General features: G+C 47.5%; 2 protein-coding genes across 6 annotated transcripts in view; one reads left to right on the top strand and one right to left on the bottom strand.

Moving 5' to 3' along the window:
* Window positions 1–22,395, top strand: part of MTOR (mechanistic target of rapamycin kinase) — a 634,684-nt gene that overhangs the window by 236,482 nt on the left and 375,807 nt on the right. The gene's annotated exons all lie outside the window — the stretch shown is intronic.
* On the bottom strand, window positions 2,498–22,039 carry ANGPTL7 (angiopoietin like 7). The gene is made up of 6 exons (XM_063948687.1): window positions 21,543–22,039; window positions 20,187–20,593; window positions 18,530–18,630; window positions 18,259–18,453; window positions 3,448–3,646; window positions 2,498–3,111 (listed from the first exon to the last, which is right to left on the bottom strand). Exons 1-6 carry the CDS (start codon window positions 21,605–21,607, stop codon window positions 2,942–2,944), a joined length of 1,137 nt encoding a protein of 378 aa, XP_063804757.1. The 5' UTR covers window positions 21,608–22,039; the 3' UTR covers window positions 2,498–2,941.

Below are 22,395 nucleotides of genomic sequence, written 5' to 3'. Positions count from 1 at the left end.
CACACACACACCTCATATATCACATCAGGACAGGCAGTAATGGCTATATATCACACACACACACCTCATATATCACATCAGGGCAGGCAGTAATGGCTATATATCACACACACCTCATATATCACATCAGGACAGGCAGTAATGGCTATATATCACACACACACCTCATATATCACATCAGGGCAGGCAGTAATGGCTATATATCACACACACCTCATATATCACATCAGGACAGGCAGTAATGGCTATATATCACACACACCTCATATATCACATCAGGGCAGGCAGTAATGGCTATATATCACACACACACACCTCATATATCACATCAGGGCAGGCAGTCATGGCTATATATCACACACACCTCATATATCACATCAGGACAGGCAGTAATGGCTATATATCACACACACACACCTCATATATCACATCAGGACAGGCAGTAATGGCTATATATCACACACACCTCATATATCACATCAGGACAGGCAGTAATGGTTATATATCACACACACCTCATATATCACATCAGGACAGGCAGTAATGGCTATATATCACACACACACACACACACACACCTCATATATCACATCAGGACAGGCAGTAATGGCTATATATCACACACACCTCATATATCACATCAGGACAGGCAGTAATGGCTATATATCACACACACCTCATATATCACATCAGGACAGGCAGTAATGGCTATATATCACACACACCTCATATATCACATCAGGACAGGCAGTAATGGCTATATATCACACACACCTCATATATCACATCAGGGCAGGCAGTAATGGCTATATATCACACACACCTCATATATCACATCAGGACAGGCAGTAATGGTTATATATCACACACACACCTCATATATCACATCAGGGCAGGCAGTAATGGCTATATATCACACACACACACCTCATATATCACATCAGGGCAGGCAGTCATGGCTATATATCACACACACCTCATATATCACATCAGGACAGGCAGTAATGGCTATATATCACACACACACACACCTCATATATCACATCAGGACAGGCAGTAATGGCTATATATCACACACACCTCATATATCACATCAGGACAGGCAGTAATGGTTATATATCACACACACCTCATATATCACATCAGGACAGGCAGTAATGGCAATATATCACACACACACACACCTCATATATCACATCAGGACAGGCAGTAATGGCTATATATCACACACACCTCATATATCACATCAGGACAGGCAGTAATGGCTATATATCACACACACCTCATATATCACATCAGGACAGGCAGTAATGGCTATATATCACACACACCTCATATATCACATCAGGACAGGCAGTAATGGCTATATATCACACACACCTCATATATCACATCAGGGCAGGCAGTAATGGCTATATATCACACACACCTCATATATCACATCAGGACAGGCAGTAATGGCTATATATCACACACACACACCTCATATATCACATCAGGGCAGGCAGTCATGGCTATATATCACACACACCTCATATATCACATCAGGACAGGCAGTAATGGCTATATATCACACACACACACCTCATATATCACATCAGGACAGGCAGTAATGGCTATATATCACACACACCTCATATATCACATCAGGACAGGCAGTAATGGCTATATATCACACACACACCTCATATATCACATCAGGACAGGCAGTAATGGCTATATATCACACACACCTCATATATCACATCAGGACAGGCAGTAATGGCTATATATCACACACACCTCATATATCACATCAGGACAGGCAGTAATGGCTATTTATCACACACACCTCATATATCACATCAGGGCAGGCAGTAATGGCTATATATCACACACACACACCTCATATATCACATCAGGGCAGGCAGTCATGGCTATATATCACACACACCTCATATATCACATCAGGACAGGCAGTAATGGCTATATATCACACACACACACCTCATATATCACATCAGGGCAGGCAGTAATGGCTATATATCACACACACACCTCATATATCACATCAGGGCAGGCAGTAATGGCTATATATCACACACACACACACCTCATATATCACATCAGGACAGGCAGTAATGGCTATATATCACACACACACACCTCATATATCACATCAGGACAGGCAGTAATGGCTATATATCACACACACACACCTCATATATCACATCAGGACAGGTAGTAATGGCTATATATCACACACACCTCATATATCACATCAGGACAGGCAGTAATGGCTATATATCACACACACCTCATATATCACATCAGGACAGGCAGTAATGGCTATATATCACACACACCTCATATATCACATCAGGACAGGCAGTAATGGCTATATATCACACACACCTCATATATCACATCAGGACAGGCAGTAATGGCTATATATCACACACACTATAATGGTTACATCATACACTATTGGCAGGCACAGAAATAAGGACATAAAATGTAAAAAACAAACAAACAACTTTTATTTTCTGGCTATTTAGCCAACAGTATGACTGACTTTCCAGTTTCATGAAGCAAATAAAATAGACTTTCCAGTATCCTAAAGTAATCACATGGCGGGAAATGTTCTATGTACAAAACACACTGTGTGGCCTGCTAGATATATATACATAGGGACGCTGCTGCCCCTAGTGGTTGTCTTAGGGATGGGTACCCCTAGAAGTACATCTGTTACCCCACTAGCTGTGTGTGCGCGATGCTCTCCTCTTTCTGCTGTAATGTCCCAGCTTCCTCTCTGAGGAGGATATCCGGGTATGAGGTATGGCAGGATAGCCTGTATTACTATTACATCCGCAGGTCAGTGTGCAGCTAGTCTCTACAAGAAAGGAAAGGAAGTCATCGCTGCTGCTGAGGTCACTGGCTGCTCCGCTCGTCACATTCTCCCTCACAGCTGGATGTCCTGAGCGCGTATCTTCATCTCCACCCTCCTCAGAGAATAGGTAGATCCATGCCAGCCGTACCAGCTGATGCCATCTGAGTGCCTGCTGTGGTCCCCATTGCGGTAGAAAATGCCATTGAGGTTGGAGTCGGTGCAGCAGTTGTACCAGTAGCCACCTATAGGGGATACAATGTGATGTTACATGATGGAAGCATAGCGGCCATACTAGATTTACTGACACTGGTGATAGCCAGCGCGTTACTGTCATTGTGTTCTCCTGAGCGCCACAGCGGCTGTAAGAGGGTGAGCGGAACATTTACTGATTATAACATGGGGATAATACATAGCTGCGTGACCCGGTGTTCTTCTAGGGGTCTGCTTGTACAGAACAGGGCTGGGCAGTGCTGGGGCACATAGTCCCTGGTTCAGCATATTCTGCCGGCTCTGACTGGCACAGTGGAGAGAGACAGGTTTATTGCGGTGTGGTGTGCGGGTAGGCGCGTCTTTCTCACCTTTGCGCAGTCCGGCACAGTCGTCCAGGCACTTGTCATTGTCCTTATCCTTAGTGCTGAAGGCGGTGTTGTTGTGGTAACGCAGAGAGTCTCTACCCGCATTGCCACTATAATTACCCAGGAAGAGGCGGTAGCTGTTCTGCTCATTACTGATGTAGAACTGAGCGTATTCTGCATATCGGACGCGGCCCTCCCAGTCCTAATGTAGGAGACAGTGTTACATGGAGCAGCATTGCACGTGGTGTTATACAGCTGAGCGCTCTCTGTACTGATAGAGATGTGAGTGTATCTGTATATAGGAATCTCCCGGTAGTAATGTAGGAGACGGTGTTACATGGAGCAGCATTGCACGCGGTGTTATACAGCTGAGCGCTCTCTGTACTGATAGAGATGTGAGTGTATCTGTATATAGGAATCTCCCGGTAGTAATGTAGGAGACGGTGTTACATGGAGCAGCATTGCACGCGGTGTTATACAGCTGAGCGCTCTCTGTACTGATAGAGATGGGAGTGTATCTGTATATAGGAATCTCCCGGTAGTAATGTAGGAGACAGTGTTACATGGAGCAGCATTGCACGCGGTGTTATACAGCTGAGCGCTCTCTGTACTGATAGAGATGTGAGTGTATCTGTATATAGGAATCTCCCGGTAGTGATGTAGGAGATGGTGTTACATGGAGCAGCATTGCACGCGGTGTTATACAGCTGAGCGCTCTCTGTACTGATAGAGATGTGAGTGTATCTGTATATAGGAATCTCCCGGTAGTAATGTAGGAGACGGTGTTACATGGAGCAGCATTGCACGTGGTGTTATACAGCTGAGCGCTCTCTGTACTGATAGAGATGTGAGTGTATTCTGTATATAGGAATCTCCCGGTAGTAATGTAGGAGACCGTGTTACATGGAGCAGCATTGCACGCGGTGTTATACAGCTGAGCGCTCTCTGTACTGATAGAGATGGGAGTGTATCTGTATATAGGAATCTCCCGGTAGTAATGTAGGAGACGGTATTACATGGAGCAGCATTGCACGCGGTGTTATACAGCTGAGCGCTCTCTGTACTGATAGAGATGTGAGTGTATCTGTATATAGGAATCTCCCGGTAGTAATGTAGGAGATGGTGTTACATGGAGCAGCATTGCACGCGGTGTTATACAGCTGAGCGCTCTCTGTACTGATAGAGATGTGAGTGTATCTGTATATAGGAATCTCCCGGTAGTAATGTAGGAGACAGTGTTACATGGAGCAGCATTGCACGCAGTGTTATACAGCTGAGCGCTCTCTGTACTGATAGAGATGTGAGTGTATCTGTATATAGGAATCTCCCGGTAGTAATGTAGGAGACGGTGTTACATGGAGCAGCATTGCACGCGGTGTTATACAGCTGAGCGCTCTCTGTACTGATAGAGATGTGAGTGTATCTGTATATAGGAATCTCCCGGTAGTAATGTAGGAGACGGTGTTACATGGAGCAGCATTGCACGCGGTGTTATACAGCTGAGCGCTCTCTGTACTGATAGAGATGTGAGTGTATCTGTATATAGGAATCTCCCGGTAGTAATGTAGGAGACGGTGTTACATGGAGCAGCATTGCACGTGGTGTTATACAGCTGAGCGCTCTCTGTACTGATAGAGGTGTGAGTGTATCTGTATATAGGAATCTCCCGGTAGTAATGTAGGAGACAGTGTTACATGGAGCAGCATTGCACGCGGTGTTATACAGCTGAGCGCTCTCTGTACTGATAGAGATGTGAGTGTATCTGTATATAGGAATCTCCCGGTAGTAATGTAGGAGACGGTGTTACATGGAGCAGCATTGCACGCGGTGTTATACAGCTGAGCGCTCTCTGTACTGATAGAGATGTGAGTGTATCTGTGTATAGGAATCTCCCGGTAGTAATGTAGGAGACAGTGTTACATGGAGCAGCATTGCACGCGGTGTTATACAGCTGAGCGCTCTCTGTACTGATAGAGATGTGAGTGTATCTGTATATAGGAATCTCCCGGTAGTAATGTAGGAGACGGTGTTACATGGAGCAGCATTGCACGCGGTGTTATACAGCTGAGCGCTCTCTGTACTGATAGAGATGTGAGTGTATCTGTATATAGGAATCTCCCGGTAGTAATGTAGGAGACAGTATTACATGGAGCAGCATTGTACGCGGTGTTATACAGCTGAGCGCTCTCTGTACTGATAGAGATGTGAGTGTATCTGTATATAGGAATCTCCCGGTAGTAATGTAGGAGACAGTGTTACATGGAGCAGCATTGCACGCGGTGTTATACAGCTGAGCGCTCTCTGTACTGATAGAGATGTGAGTGTATCTGTATATAGGAATCTCCCGGTAGTAATGTAGGAGACAGTGTTACATGGAGCAGCATTGCACGCGGTGTTATACAGCTGAGCGCTCTCTGTACTGATAGAGATGTGAGTGTATCTGTATATAGGAATCTCCCGGTAGTAATGTAGGAGACAGTGTTACATGGAGCAGCATTGCACGTGGTGTTATACAGCTGAGCGCTCTCTGTACTGTTAGAGATGTGAGTGTATCTGTATATAGGAATCTCCCGGTAGTAATGTAGGAGATGGTGTTACATGGAGCAGCATTGCACGCGGTGTTATACAGCTGAGCGCTCTCTGTACTGATAGAGATGTGAGTGTATCTGTATATAGGAATCTCCCGGTAGTAATGTAGGAGACAGTGTTACATGGAGCAGCATTGCACGCGGTGTTATACAGCTGAGCGCTCTCTGTACTGATAGAGATGTGAGTGTATCTGTATATAGGAATCTCCCGGTAGTAATGTAGGAGACAGTGTTACATGGAGCAGCATTGCACGCGGTGTTATACAGCTGAGCGCTCTCTGTACTGATAGAGATGTGAGTGTATCTGTATATAGGAATCTCCCGGTAGTAATGTAGGAGACGGTGTTACATGGAGCAGCATTGCACGCGGTGTTATACAGCTGAGCGCTCTCTGTACTGATAGAGATGTGAGTGTATCTGTATATAGGAATCTCCCGGTAGTAATGTAGGAGACAGTGTTACATGGAGCAGCATTGCACGCGGTGTTATACAGCTGAGCGCTCTCTGTACTGATAGAGATGTGAGTGTATCTGTATATAGGAATCTCCCGGTAGTAATGTAGGAGATGGTGTTACATGGAGCAGCATTGCACGCGGTGTTATACAGCTGAGCGCTCTCTGTACTGATAGAGATGTGAGTGTATCTGTATATAGGAATCTCCCAGTAGTAATGTAGGAGACGGTGTTACATGGAGCAGCATTGCACGCGGTGTTATACAGCTGAGCGCTCTCTGTACTGATAGAGATGTGAGTGTATCTGTATATAGGAATCTCCCGGTAGTAATGTAGGAGACAGTGTTACATGGAGCAGCATTGCACGCGGTGTTATACAGCTGAGCGCTCTCTGTACTGATAGAGATGTGAGTGTATCTGTATATAGGAATCTCCCGGTAGTAATGTAGGAGACGGTGTTACATGGAGCAGCATTGCACGCGGTGTTATACAGCTGAGCGCTCTCTGTACTGATAGAGATGTGAGTGTATCTGTATATAGGAATCTCCCGGTAGTAATGTAGGAGACAGTGTTACATGGAGCAGCATTGCACGCGGTGTTATACAGCTGAGCGCTCTCTGTACTGATAGAGATGTGAGTGTATCTGTATATAGGAATCTCCCGGTAGTAATGTAGGAGACAGTGTTACATGGAGCAGCATTGCACGCGGTGTTATACAGCTGAGCGCTCTCTGTACTGATAGAGATGTGAGTGTATCTGTATATAGGAATCTCCCGGTAGTAATGTAGGAGACGGTGTTACATGGAGCAGCATTGCACGCGGTGTTATACAGCTGAGCGCTCTCTGTACTGATAGAGATGTGAGTGTATCTGTATATAGGAATCTCCCGGTAGTAATGTAGGAGATGGTGTTACATGGAGCAGCATTGTACGCGGTGTTATACAGCTGAGCGCTCTCTGTACTGATAGAGGTGTGAGTGTATCTGTATATAGGAATCTCCCGGTAGTGATGTAGGAGACAGTGTTACATGGAGCAGCATTGCACGCAGTGTTATATAGCTGAGCGCTCTCTGTACTGATAGAGATGTGAGTGTATCTGTATATAGGAATCTCCCGGTAGTAATGTAGGAGACAGTATTACATGGAGCAGCATTGCACGCGGTGTTATACAGCTGAGCGCTCTCTGTACTGATAGAGATGTGAGTGTATCTGTATATAGGAATCTCCCGGTAGTAATGTAGGAGACGGTGTTACATGGAGCAGCATTGCACGCGGTGTTATACAGCTGAGCGCTCTCTGTACTGATAGAGGTGTGAGTGTATTCTGTATATAGGAATCTCCCGGTAGTAATGTAGGAGACAGTGTTACATGGAGCAGCATTGCACGCAGTGTTATATAGCTGAGCGCTCTCTGTACTGATAGAGATGTGAGTGTATCTGTATATAGGAATCTCCCGGTAGTAATGTAGGAGACAGTGTTACATGGAGCAGCATTGCACGCGGTGTTATATAGCTGAGCGCTCTCTGTACTGATAGAGATGTGAGTGTATCTGTATATAGGAATCTCCCGGTAGTAATGTAGGAGACAGTGTTACATGGAGCAGCATTGCACGCAGTGTTATATAGCTGAGCGCTCTCTGTACTGATAGAGATGTGAGTGTATCTGTATATAGGAATCTCCCGGTAGTAATGTAGGAGACAGTATTACATGGAGCAGCATTGCACGCGGTGTTATACAGCTGAGCGCTCTCTGTACTGATAGAGATGTGAGTGTATCTGTATATAGGAATCTCCCGGTAGTAATGTAGGAGACGGTGTTACATGGAGCAGCATTGCACGCGGTGTTATACAGCTGAGCGCTCTCTGTACTGATAGAGGTGTGAGTGTATTCTGTATATAGGAATCTCCCGGTAGTAATGTAGGAGACAGTGTTACATGGAGCAGCATTGCACGCGGTGTTATACAGCTGAGCGCTCTCTGTACTGATAGAGATGTGAGTGTATTCTGTATATAGGAATCTCCCGGTAGTAATGTAGGAGACAGTGTTACATGGAGCAGCATTGCACGCGGTGTTATACAGCTGAGCGCTCTCTGTACTGATAGAGATGTGAGTGTATCTGTATATAGGAATCTCCCGGTAGTAATGTAGGAGACGGTGTTACATGGAGCAGCATTGCACGTGGTGTTATACAGCTGAGCGCTCTCTGTACTGATAGAGATGTGAGTGTATCTGTATATAGGAATCTCCCGGTAGTAATGTAGGAGACAGTGTTACATGGAGCAGCATTGCACGCGGTGTTATACAGCTGAGCGCTCTCTGTACTGATAGAGATGTGAGTGTATCTGTATATAGGAATCTCCCGGTAGTAATGTAGGAGACAGTGTTACATGGAGCAGCATTGCACGCGGTGTTATACAGCTGAGCGCTCTCTGTACTGATAGAGATGTGAGTGTATCTGTATATAGGAATCTCCCGGTAGTAATGTAGGAAATGGTGTTACATGGAGCAGCATTGCACGCGGTGTTATACAGCTGAGCGCTCTCTGTACTGATAGAGATGTGAGTGTATCTGTATATAGGAATCTCCCGGTAGTAATGTAGGAGATGGTTTTACATGGAGCAGCATTGCACGCGGTGTTATACAGCTGAGCGCTCTCTGTACTGATAGAGATGTGAGTGTATCTGTATATAGGAATCTCCCGGTAGTAATGTAGGAGATGGTGTTACATGGAGCAGCATTGCACGCGGTGTTATACAGCTGAGCGCTCTCTGTACTGATAGAGATGGGAGTGTATTTGTATATAGGAATCTCCCGGTAGTAATGTAGGAGACAGTGTTACATGGAGCAGCATTGCACGCGGTGTTATACAGCTGAGCGCTCTCTGTACTGATAGAGATGTGAGTGTATCTGTATATAGGAATCTCCCGGTAGTAATGTAGGAGACGGTGTTACATGGAGCAGCATTGCACGCGGTGTTATACAGCTGAGCGCTCTCTGTACTGATAGAGATGGGAGTGTATTTGTATATAGGAATCTCCCGGTAGTAATGTAGGAGACAGTGTTACATGGAGCAGCATTGCACGTGGTGTTATACAGCTGAGCGCTCTCTGTACTGATAGAGATGTGAGTGTATCTGTATATAGGAATCTCCCGGTAGTAATGTAGGAGACAGTGTTACATGGAGCAGCATTGCACGTGGTGTTATACAGCTGAGTGCTCTCTGTACTGATAGAGATGTGAGTGTATCTGTATATAGGAATCTCCCGGTAGTAATGTAGGAGACGGTGTTACATGGAGCAGCATTGCACGCGGTGTTATACAGCTGAGCGCTCTCTGTACTGATAGAGATGGGAGTGTATCTGTATATAGGAATCTCCCGGTAGTAATGTAGGAGACGGTGTTACATGGAGCAGCATTGTACGCGGTGTTATACAGCTGAGCGCTCTCTGTACTGATAGAGATGTGAGTATATCTGTATATAGGAATCTACCGGTAGTAATGTAGGAGACGGTGTTACATGGAGCAGCATTGCACGCGGTGTTATACAGCTGAGCGCTCTCTGTACTGATAGAGATGTGAGTGTATCTGTATATAGGAATCTCCCGGTAGTAATGTAGGAGACGGTGTTACATGGAGCAGCATTGCACGCGGTGTTATACAGCTGAGCGCTCTCTGTACTGATAGAGATGTGAGTGTATCTGTATATAGGAATCTCCCGGTAGTAATGTAGGAGATGGTGTTACATGGAGCAGCATTGCACGCGGTGTTATACAGCTGAGCGCTCTCTGTACTGATAGAGATGTGAGTGTATCTGTATATAGGAATCTCCCGGTAGTAATGTAGGAGACGGTGTTACATGGAGCAGCATTGCACGCGGTGTTATACAGCTGAGCGCTCTCTGTACTGATAGAGATGTGAGTGTATCTGTATATAGGAATCTCCCGGTAGTGATGTAGGAGACGGTGTTACATGGAGCAGCATTGCACGCGGTGTTATACAGCTGAGCGCTCTCTGTACTGATAGAGATGTGAGTGTATCTGTATATAGGAATCTCCCGGTAGTAATGTAGGAGACAGTGTTACATGGAGCAGCATTGCACGCGGTGTTATACAGCTGAGCGCTCTCTGTACTGATAGAGATGTGAGTGTATCTGTATATAGGAATCTCCCGGTAGTAATGTAGGAGACGGTGTTACATGGAGCAGCATTGTACGCGGTGTTATACAGCTGAGCGCTCTCTGTACTGATAGAGATGTGAGTATATCTGTATATAGGAATCTACCGGTAGTAATGTAGGAGACGGTGTTACATGGAGCAGCATTGCACGCGGTGTTATACAGCTGAGCGCTCTCTGTACTGATAGAGATGTGAGTGTATCTGTATATAGGAATCTCCCGGTAGTAATGTAGGAGATGGTGTTACATGGAGCAGCATTGCACGCGGTGTTATACAGCTGAGCGCTCTCTGTACTGATAGAGATGTGAGTGTATCTGTATATAGGAATCTCCCGGTAGTAATGTAGGAGACGGTGTTACATGGAGCAGCATTGCACGCGGTGTTATACAGCTGAGCGCTCTCTGTACTGATAGAGATGTGAGTGTATCTGTATATAGGAATCTCCCGGTAGTGATGTAGGAGACGGTGTTACATGGAGCAGCATTGCACGCGGTGTTATACAGCTGAGCGCTCTCTGTACTGATAGAGATGTGAGTGTATTTGTATATAGGAATCTCCCGGTAGTGATGTAGGAGACGGTGTTACATGGAGCAGCATTGCACGCGGTGTTATACAGCTGAGCGCTCTCTGTACTGATAGAGATGTGAGTGTATCTGTATATAGGAATCTCCCGGTAGTAATGTAGGAGACGGTATTACATGGAGCAGCATTGCACGCGGTGTTATACAGCTGAGCGCTCTCTGTACTGATAGAGATGTGAGTGTATCTGTATATAGGAATCTCCCGGTAGTAATGTAGGAGACAGTGTTACATGGAGCAGCATTGCACGCGGTGTTATACAGCTGAGCGCTCTCTGTACTGATAGAGATGTGAGTGTATCTGTATATAGGAATCTCCCGGTAGTAATGTAGGAGACGGTGTTACATGGAGCAGCATTGCACGCGGTGTTATACAGCTGAGCGCTCTCTGTACTGATAGAGATGTGAGTGTATCTGTATATAGGAATCTCCCGGTAGTAATGTAGGAGACGGTGTTACATGGAGCAGCATTGCACGCGGTGTTATACAGCTGAGCGCTCTCTGTACTGATAGAGATGTGAGTGTATCTGTATATAGGAATCTCCCGGTAGTAATGTAGGAGACGGTGTTACATGGAGCAGCATTGCACGCGGTGTTATACAGCTGAGCGCTCTCTGTACTGATAGAGATGTGAGTGTATCTGTATATAGGAATCTCCCGGTAGTAATGTAGGAGACAGTGTTACATGGAGCAGCATTGCACGCGGTGTTATACAGCTGAGCGCTCTCTGTACTGATAGAGATGTGAGTGTATCTGTATATAGGAATCTCCCGGTAGTAATGTAGGAGACGGTGTTACATGGAGCAGCATTGCACGCGGTGTTATACAGCTGAGCGCTCTCTGTACTGATAGAGATGTGAGTGTATCTGTATATAGGAATCTCCCGGTAGTAATGTAGGAGATGGTGTTACATGGAGCAGCATTGCACGCGGTGTTATACAGCTGAGCGCTCTCTGTACTGATAGAGATGCGAGTGTATCTGTATATAGGAATCTCCCGGTAGTAATGTAGGAGACAGTCTTACATGGAGCAGCATTGCACGTGGTGTTATACAGCTGAGCGCTCTCTGTACTGATAGAGATATGAGTGTATCTGTATATAGGAATCTCCCGGTAGTAATGTAGGAGACAGTGTTACATGGAGCAGCATTGCACGCGGTGTTATACAGCTGAGCGCTCTCTGTACTGATAGAGATGTGAGTGTATCTGTATATAGGAATCTCCCGGTAGTAATGTAGGAGACAGTGTTACATGGAGCAGCATTGCACGCGGTGTTATACAGCTGAGCGCTCTCTGTACTGATAGAGATGTGAGTGTATCTGTATATAGGAATCTCCCGGTAGTAATGTAGGAGACAGTGTTACATGGAGCAGCATTGCACGCGGTGTTATACAGCTGAGTGCTCTCTGTACTGATAGAGATGTGAGTGTATCTGTATATAGGAATCTCCCGGTAGTAATGTAGGAGACAGTGTTACATGGAGCAGCATTGCACGCGGTGTTATACAGCTGAGCGCTCTCTGTACTGATAGAGATGTGAGTGTATCTGTATATAGGAATCTCCCGGTAGTAATGTAGGAGACAGTGTTACATGGAGCAGCATTGCACGCGGTGTTATACAGCTGAGCGCTCTCTGTACTGATAGAGATGGGAGTGTATCTGTATATAGGAATCTCCCGGTAGTAATGTAGGAGACGGTGTTACATGGAGCAGCATTGCACGCGGTGTTATACAGCTGAGCGCTCTCTGTACTGATAGAGATGTGAGTGTATCTGTATATAGGAATCTCCCGGTAGTGATGTAGGAGACGGTGTTACATGGAGCAGCATTGCACGCGGTGTTATACAGCTGAGCGCTCTCTGTACTGATAGAGATGTGAGTGTATTTGTATATAGGAATCTCCCGGTAGTGATGTAGGAGACGGTGTTACATGGAGCAGCATTGCACGCGGTGTTATACAGCTGAGCGCTCTCTGTACTGATAGAGATGTGAGTGTATCTGTATATAGGAATCTCCCGGTAGTAATGTAGGAGACAGTGTTACATGGAGCAGCATTGCACGCGGTGTTATACAGCTGAGCGCTCTCTGTACTGATAGAGATGTGAGTGTATCTGTATATAGGAATCTCCCGGTAGTAATGTAGGAGACAGTCTTACATGGAGCAGCATTGCACGCGGTGTTATACAGCTGAGCGCTCTCTGTACTGATAGAGATGTGAGTGTATCTGTATATAGGAATCTCCCGGTAGTAATGTAGGAGACGGTGTTACATGGAGCAGCATTGCACGCGGTGTTATACAGCTGAGCGCTCTCTGTACTGATAGAGATGTGAGTGTATCTGTATATAGGAATCTCCCGGTAGTAATGTAGGAGACGGTGTTACATGGAGCAGCATTGCACGCGGTGTTATACAGCTGAGCGCTCTCTGTACTGATAGAGATGTGAGTGTATCTGTATATAGGAATCTCCCGGTAGTAATGTAGGAGACGGTGTTACATGGAGCAGCATTGCACGCGGTGTTATACAGCTGAGCGCTCTCTGTACTGATAGAGATGTGAGTGTATCTGTATATAGGAATCTCCCGGTAGTAATGTAGGAGACGGTGTTACATGGAGCAGCATTGCACGCGGTGTTATACAGCTGAGCGCTCTCTGTACTGATAGAGATGTGAGTATATCTGTATATAGGAATCTCCCGGTAGTAATGTAGGAGACAGTGTTACATGGAGCAGCATTGCACGCGGTGTTATACAGCTGAGCGCTCTCTGTACTGATAGAGATGTGAGTGTATCTGTATATAGGAATCTCCCGGTAGTAATGTAGGAGACGGTGTTACATGGAGCAGCATTGCACGCGGTGTTATACAGCTGAGCGCTCTCTGTACTGATAGAGATGTGAGTGTATCTGTATATAGGAATCTCCCGGTAGTAATGTAGGAGACGGTGTTACATGGAGCAGCATTGCACGCGGTGTTATACAGCTGAGCGCTCTCTGTACTGATAGAGATGTGAGTGTATCTGTATATAGGAATCTCCCGGTAGTAATGTAGGAGATGGTGTTACATGGAGCAGCATTGCACGTGGTGTTATACAGCTGAGCGCTCTCTGTACTGATAGAGATGTGAGTGTATCTGTATATAGGAATCTCCCGGTAGTAATGTAGGAGACGGTGTTACATGGAGCAGCATTGCACGCGGTGTTATACAGCTGAGCGCTCTCTGTACTGATAGAGATGTGAGTGTATCTGTATATAGGAATCTCCCGGTAGTAATGTAGGAGACAGTGTTACATGGAGCAGCATTGCACGCGGTGTTATACAGCTGAGCGCTCTCTGTACTGATAGAGATGTGAGTGTATCTGTATATAGGAATCTCCCGGTAGTAATGTAGGAGACAGTGTTACATGGAGCAGCATTGCACGCGGTGTTATACAGCTGAGCGCTCTCTGTACTGATAGAGATGTGAGTGTATCTGTATATAGGAATCTCCCGGTAGTAATGTAGGAGACAGTGTTACATGGAGCAGCATTGTACGCGGTGTTATACAGCTGAGCGCTCTCTGTACTGATAGAGATGTGAGTGTATCTGTATATAGGAATCTCCCGGTAGTAATGTAGGAGACGGTGTTACATGGAGCAGCATTGCACGCGGTGTTATACAGCTGAGCGCTCTCTGTACTGATAGAGATGTGAGTGTATCTGTATATAGGAATCTCCCGGTAGTAATGTAGGAGACGGTGTTACATGGAGCAGCATTGCACGCGGTGTTATACAGCTGAGCGCTCTCTGTACTGATAGAGATGTGAGTATATCTGTATATAGGAATCTCCCGGTAGTAATGTAGGAGACGGTGTTACATGGAGCAGCATTGCACGCGGTGTTATACAGCTGAGCGCTCTCTGTACTGATAGAGATGTGAGTATATCTGTATATAGGAATCTCCCGGTAGTAATGTAGGAGACAGTGTTACATGGAGCAGCATTGCACGCGGTGTTATACAGCTGAGCGCTCTCTGTACTGATAGAGATGTGAGTGTATCTGTATATAGGAATCTCCCGGTAGTAATGTAGGAGACGGTGTTACATGGAGCAGCATTGCACGCGGTGTTATACAGCTGAGCGCTCTCTGTACTGATAGAGATGTGAGTGTATCTGTATATAGGAATCTCCCGGTAGTAATGTAGGAGACGGTGTTACATGGAGCAGCATTGCACGCGGTGTTATACAGCTGAGCGCTCTCTGTACTGATAGAGATGGGAGTGTATCTGTATATAGGAATCTCCCGGTAGTGATGTAGGAGACGGTGTTACATGGAGCAGCATTGCACGCGGTGTTATACAGCTGAGCGCTCTCTGTACTGATAGAGATGTGAGTGTATCTGTATATAGGAATCTCCCGGTAGTAATGTAGGAGACGGTGTTACATGGAGCAGCATTGCACGCGGTGTTATACAGCTGAGCGCTCTCTGTACTGATAGAGATGTGAGTGTATCTGTATATAGGAATCTCCCGGTAGTAATGTAGGAGACGGTGTTACATGGAGCAGCATTGCACGCGGTGTTATACAGCTGAGCGGTCTCTGTACTGATAGAGATGGGAGTGTATCTGTATATAGGAATCTCCCGGTAGTAATGTAGGAGACGGTGTTACATGGAGCAGCATTGCACGCGGTGTTATACAGCTGAGCGCTCTCTGTACTGATAGAGATGTGAGTGTATCTGTATATAGGAATCTCCCGGTAGTAATGTAGGAGACAGTGTTACATGGAGCAGCATTGCACGCGGTGTTATACAGCTGAGCGCTCTCTGTACTGATAGAGATGTGAGTGTATCTGTATATAGGAATCTCCCGGTAGTAATGTAGGAGACAGTGTTACATGGAGCAGCATTGCACGCAGTGTTATACAGCTGAGCGCTCTCTGTACTGATAGAGATGTGAGTGTATCTGTATATAGGAATCTCCCGGTAGTAATGTAGGAGACGGTGTTACATGGAGCAGCATTGCACGCGGTGTTATACAGCTGAGCGCTCTCTGTACTGATAGAGATGTGAGTGTATCTGTATAAAGGAATCTCCCGGTAGTAATGTAGGAGACGGTGTTACATGGAGCAGCATTGCACGCGGTGTTATACAGCTGAGCGCTCTCTGTACTGATAGAGATGTGAGTGTATCTGTATATAGGAATCTCCCGGTAGTAATGTAGGAGACGGTGTTACATGGAGCAGCATTGCACGCGGTGTTATACAGCTGAGCGCTCTCTGTACTGATAGAGATGTGAGTGTATCTGTATATAGGAATCTCCCGGTAGTAATGTAGGAGACAGTGTTACATGGAGCAGCATTGCACGCGGTGTTATACAGCTGAGCGCTCTCTGTACTGATAGAGATATGAGTGTATCTGTATATAGGAATCTCCCGGTAGTAATGTAGGAGACAGTGTTACATGGAGCAGCATTGCACGCAGTGTTATACAGCTGAGCGCTCTCTGTACTGATAGAGATGTGAGTGTATCTGTATATAGGAATCTCCCGGTAGTAATGTAGGAGACAGTGTTACATGGAGCAGCATTGCACGCGGTGTTATACAGCTGAGCGCTCTCTGTACTGATAGAGATGTGAGTGTATCTGTATATAGGAATCTCCCGGTAGTAATGTAGGAGACGGTGTTACATGGAGCAGCATTGCACGCGGTGTTATACAGCTGAGCGCTCTCTGTACTGATAGAGATGTGAGTGTATCTGTATATAGGAATCTCCCGGTAGTAATGTAGGAGACGGTGTTACATGGAGCAGCATTGCACGCGGTGTTATACAGCTGAGCGCTCTCTGTACTGATAGAGATGTGAGTGTATCTGTATATAGGAATCTCCCGGTAGTAATGTAGGAGACAGTGTTACATGGAGCAGCATTGCACGCGGTGTTATACAGCTGAGCGCTCTCTGTACTGATAGAGATGGGAGTGTATCTGTATATAGGAATCTCCCGGTAGTAATGTAGGAGACAGTGTTACATGGAGCAGCATTGCACGCGGTGTTATACAGCTGAGCGCTCTCTGTACTGATAGAGATGTGAGTGTATCTGTATATAGGAATCTCCCGGTAGTAATGTAGGAGACGGTGTTACATGGAGCAGCATTGCACGCGGTGTTATACAGCTGAGCGCTCTCTGTACTGATAGAGATGTGAGTGTATCTGTATATAGGAATCTCCCGGTAGTAATGTAGGAGATGGTGTTACATGGAGCAGCATTGCACGCAGTGTTATACAGCTGAGTGCTCTCTGTACTGATAGAGGTGTGAGTGTATCTGTATATAGGAATCTCCCGGTAGTAATGTAGGAGACGGTATTACATGGAGCAGCATTGCACGCGGTGTTATACAGCTGAGTGCTCTCTGTACTGATAGAGATGTGAGTGTATCTGTATATAGGAATCTCCCGGTAGTAATGTAGGAGATGGTGTTACATGGAGCAGCATTGCACGCGGTGTTATACAGCTGAGCGCTCTCTGTACTGATAGAGATGTGAGTGTATCTGTATATAGGAATCTCCCGGTAGTAATGTAGGAGACGGTGTTACATGGAGCAGCATTGCACGCGGTGTTATACAGCTGAGCGCTCTCTGTACTGATAGAGATGTGAGTGTATCTGTATATAGGAATCTCCCAGTAGTAATGTAGGAGACGGTATTACATGGAGCAGCATTGCACGCATTGTTATACAGCTGAGCGCTCTCTGTACTGATAGAGATGTGAGTGTATCTGTATATAGGAATCTCCCGGTAGTAATGTAGGAGATGGTGTTACATGGAGCAGCATTGCACGCGGTGTTATACAGCTGAGCGCTCTCTGTACTGATAGATATGTGAGTGTATCTGTATATAGGAATCTCCCGGTAGTAATGTAGGAGACAGTGTTACATGGAGCAGCATTGCACGCGGTGTTATACAGCTGAGCGCTCTCTGTACTGATAGAGATGGGAGTGTATTCTGCATATGACGGGTGTGTAACACATTGCGCTCTCACACGTCTCTGTACTTACCTCCAGCTCTACTCTCAGGACTGTGGGTCGGCGTGTCAGGCGATAGATATTCTCGTTTCCTATCCAGAAGTCTCCGCGGATGTTGCCGAAGCCTTCGCGGTATTGCTTCCAGTCTCTGTTGAAGGAGGTCAGACCGATCTTCCTCCTCTGTATAAGGGTCCAGCCGCCTCCCTGGGTCTCCATGTCACAGTAAACCTATTGGTGCACAGATGTGAGGAAGATTGGCGTCTATGGCGGCATTGCCACACAGACTGTATGTTATGTGACTTACCTCCAGCTCTGCGCTCCCCAGGAACTCATCCGCTGGTAACTTGTAGACGCCTGATATCTTGTAGTTCTTCTCGTAGAGCGAGGAACAGTCGTATACGGCATCTGCAATGAGAGAGTGAGATTGTGTATCTCCAGGAGCTGTAAATCACTGCGCTCACTCTGATGTCAGCAGCACCTGTAGCCGCCTGCGGCCATCATTCCTAGAGTGCGGATTTATGGTCTGCCTGTCAGAGTCTGCCTGGACACCTGTGGAGGTAATAGCACCCTACCTCCTCGCTGTATGAGGTGCCTGTTCCACCCACGTGTCTGCTAATCTTCGGCCCGATTGTCAGTGCCTCAATAGAAGCCAGAGCGCTCTCATCCCCTGAGGCATTGCAGAGATTGAGATTTGTTTTACAGCTTTCTGACACTAATCCGCGCTGTACGACGCGGGGACCCTGTGTAAGTGGCTGACACGGCCGGAGACAAGTCCCTGCTGGAAGATTTCTCTTCTGTTACTGCATATGTTGCTGTGTGTGCTAAGCAACTGTCAGCTTTCTACACGTACAGGAGGAGTAATTACCCCCCTACCTGCCGCGGTCTGAGGCTGCGTCCGCGCTGTATGATCCTGTGTGACTGACACGTCTCTGCACCTACACCATCAGTAATTACCCCCTTACCTGCCGCGGTCTGAGGCTGCGTCCGCGCTGTATGATCCTGTGTCACTGACCCGTCTCTGCACCTACACCATCAGTAATTACCCCCCTACCTGCCGCGGTCTGAGGCTGCGTCCGCGCTGTATGATCCTGTGTCACTGACCCGTCTCTGCACCTACACCATCAGTAATTACCCCCCTACCTGCCGCGGTCTGAGGCTGCGTCCGCGCTGTATGATCCTGTGTGACTGACACGTCTCTGCACCTACACCATCAGTAATTACCCCCTTACCTGCCGCGGTCTGAGGCTGCGTCTGCGCTGTACGACGGGGGGGATCCTGTGTCACTGACACGTCCCTGCACCTACAGCATCAGTAATTACCCCCTTACCTGCCGCGGTCTGAGGCTGCGTCTGCGCTGTATGATCCTGTGTGACTGACACGTCCCTGCACCTTCAGCATCAGTAATTACCCCCTTACCTGCCGCGGTCTGAGGCTGCGTCCGCGCTGTATGATCCTGTGTCACTGACACGTCTCTGCACCTACACCATCAGTAATTACCCCCTTACCAGCCGCGGTCTGAGGCTGCGTCCGCGCTGTATGATCCTGTGTGACTGACACGTCCCTGCACCTACACCATCAGTAATTACCCCCTTACCTGCCGCGGTCTGAGGCTGCGTCCGCGCTGTATGATCCTGTGTGACTGACACGTCCCTGCACCTACAGCATCAGTAATTACCCCTTTACCTGCCGCGGTCTGAGGCTGCGTCCGCGCTGTATGATCCTGTATGACTGACACGTCTCTGCACCTACAGCATCAGTAATTACCCCTTTACCTGCCGCGGTCTGAGGCTGCGTCCGCGCTGTATGATCCTGTATGACTGACACGTCTCTGCACCTACACCATCAGTAATTACCCCTTTACCTGCCGCGGTCTGAGGCTGCGTCCGCGCTGTATGACGGGGGATCCTATGTAAGTGACTGACACGTCCCTGCACCTACAGCATCAGTAATTACCCCCTTACCTGCTGTGGTCTGAGGCTGCGTCCGCGCTGCCTGCAGCTGTGTGATCTGTATCTGGTTGTCCATCTCGGAGTACTTCTCCTCGGCGTCGGTCAGGCGTGTTTCCATCAGCTTGTAGCTGCCTTCCAGCTGCATCACCTGCATGACCACGTTCACCCAGTCCGTCTGCTGCTTCTTGCTCAGCTCGTCCAGCTGGCTGCTGAGGTTGGCAATTTGCACCTTCAGATCTTTGACCTCCTCACAGCAGCTGTTCATCTTCAGCAGGCCGTTAGCAGCGGGCTTCTTCTTGGGAACTTTCTGCGGCAGAGCAGGGGCAGCTCCTAGAGCCAGGATGAAGATGGTGATGTAGGCGAGGGGTGGCATGGCTGGAAGATGCAGAAAGTGGCCGGTGTGTTGTCTCTCATCTGATCTGAGGAAGGAAACTTTTGCAGCATCTTAAATATCTCCCTCCCCAGCCCCATCTCCTCCTCCTCCTCACCAGGTGCCAGCCTGCCTGCTCATACCAAGACTAGGGGCGGAGCGTTCAGCCATACATTTGTATCCCGATGGTCTCATCATCGGACCATGTTAACCCTTAGGTGTGAGCAGCAATGTGCTCTTCAGGTGACATGCGGCTCTGTACACTCACTGGTGACGGCCTGGGAGGCACGGCAGTGACCTGCAGACATTCCAGCATTCTATGGAACCTGCACATCTGCCGCTGAGTGTATAGGGACACCAGATAAATACAGGGGTAATAGCTACAATTACACATCCACGTTCATGCCATCCGGCGGCAGTGCCTCCCTCTGACACTGGCAGAAAGACTGGGTCACCCCGCCCAACGCTAATACTGCTCCCTGGAGTCCTATCCTTCTCCAGATGCCAGCTGAAAAACAGTCCCCTCATGCCGTAAGAATGTGAGCGTGGATGAGGGGGGACGCTGGCGCGGAGCCCGTGGGATGCGGAGGTGTGTATGGGGGTAATACAAGCAGACGCTTCCTACTTAATGTGTTGTGGTAATTACTAACACATGTCCCGTGGGGCAGATCAGGCATTGGCTGAGGAATGTGCAGGAGAAGTCATCGGCTGGGTAATCAGGCTGTTATATAACTTCCTAGACCTTTCCCCATACATGACGCACTGCGCTCCCATCTGTAGCACACGAGCAGGCCGCTGTCTGTGGGATTTATCTGAGCTGTGCTCCTGCGACTCCTAATAACACCCGTGTAAGACGTGAGCGAGCAGCCTCCGCCATCACCGGCCAAAGTATGGTCTGAACCGGTGATTAGGGAAGATCACGTCTGTCACACACACTAACTCTGTCCTCATCTATAGAGAAATTGTATTATGTACTGTATATATAAAATGTGACTTACAGATATGTGTGTAAGGCGGCCCCCCGGCCCTCGCCGGAGTTCTGCTCCACGCCTCCTCTCTGCATGGTTTCATATATGTACTTTCTCTTCTATAATCTGGGCCCGCAGCGAACTTCCATCTGTTCTCCTGACGTTACCAGCGGAGGACTGATGCTGCCCCCATAGTGCTCAGGCAGATGTCACCAGTGATGGTGGGAGCTTTCAGTGGCGTGTGCACTGCAATAACCTCTGTACATACTGTAGACGTGTTCCCTGTACATGTACAGCGCGGATCCCTCATACCGGAAGACACTGCTGCGCTGTGTACCCCTGGAGTTCTGAGGGTAGGTACTTCCTGGGTTAACTACCTAAAGTAACCTGCCACCCACCTACCTGTGTACCTCCACCCGCAGCTCAGATTAACCGCATGATGCCCTGGTTACCATGGTGATCAGGCATCAGTGTCTGCAGACAGGCCAGTGTCGGAGGTCATCAGGGTTACTGCGCCCTAGTCTGTGAGTGCGGCATGATGCCCTGGTTACCATGGTGATCAGGCATCAGTGTCTGCAGACAGGCCAGTGTCGGAGGTCGTCAGGGTCACTGCGCTCTAGTCTGTGAGTGCGGCATGGTGCCTTGGTTACCATGGTGATCAGGCATCAGTGTCTGCAGACAGGCCAGTGTCAGAGGTCGTCAGGGTCACTGCGCTCTAGTCTGTGAGTGCGACATGGTGCCTTGGTTACCATGGTGATCAGGCATCAGTGTCTGCAGACAGGCCAGTGTCGGAGGTCGTCAGGGTCACTGCGCTCTAGTCTGTGAGTGCGGCATGGTGCCTTGGTTACCATGGTGATCAGGCATCAGTGTCTGCAGACAGGCC

Source organism: Pseudophryne corroboree (assembly GCF_028390025.1).
Source record: "Pseudophryne corroboree isolate aPseCor3 chromosome 10 unlocalized genomic scaffold, aPseCor3.hap2 SUPER_10_unloc_2, whole genome shotgun sequence".
Lineage (NCBI taxonomy): Eukaryota > Metazoa > Chordata > Amphibia > Anura > Myobatrachidae > Pseudophryne > Pseudophryne corroboree.
This window is presented reverse-complemented; position numbering and strand designations above follow the sequence as displayed.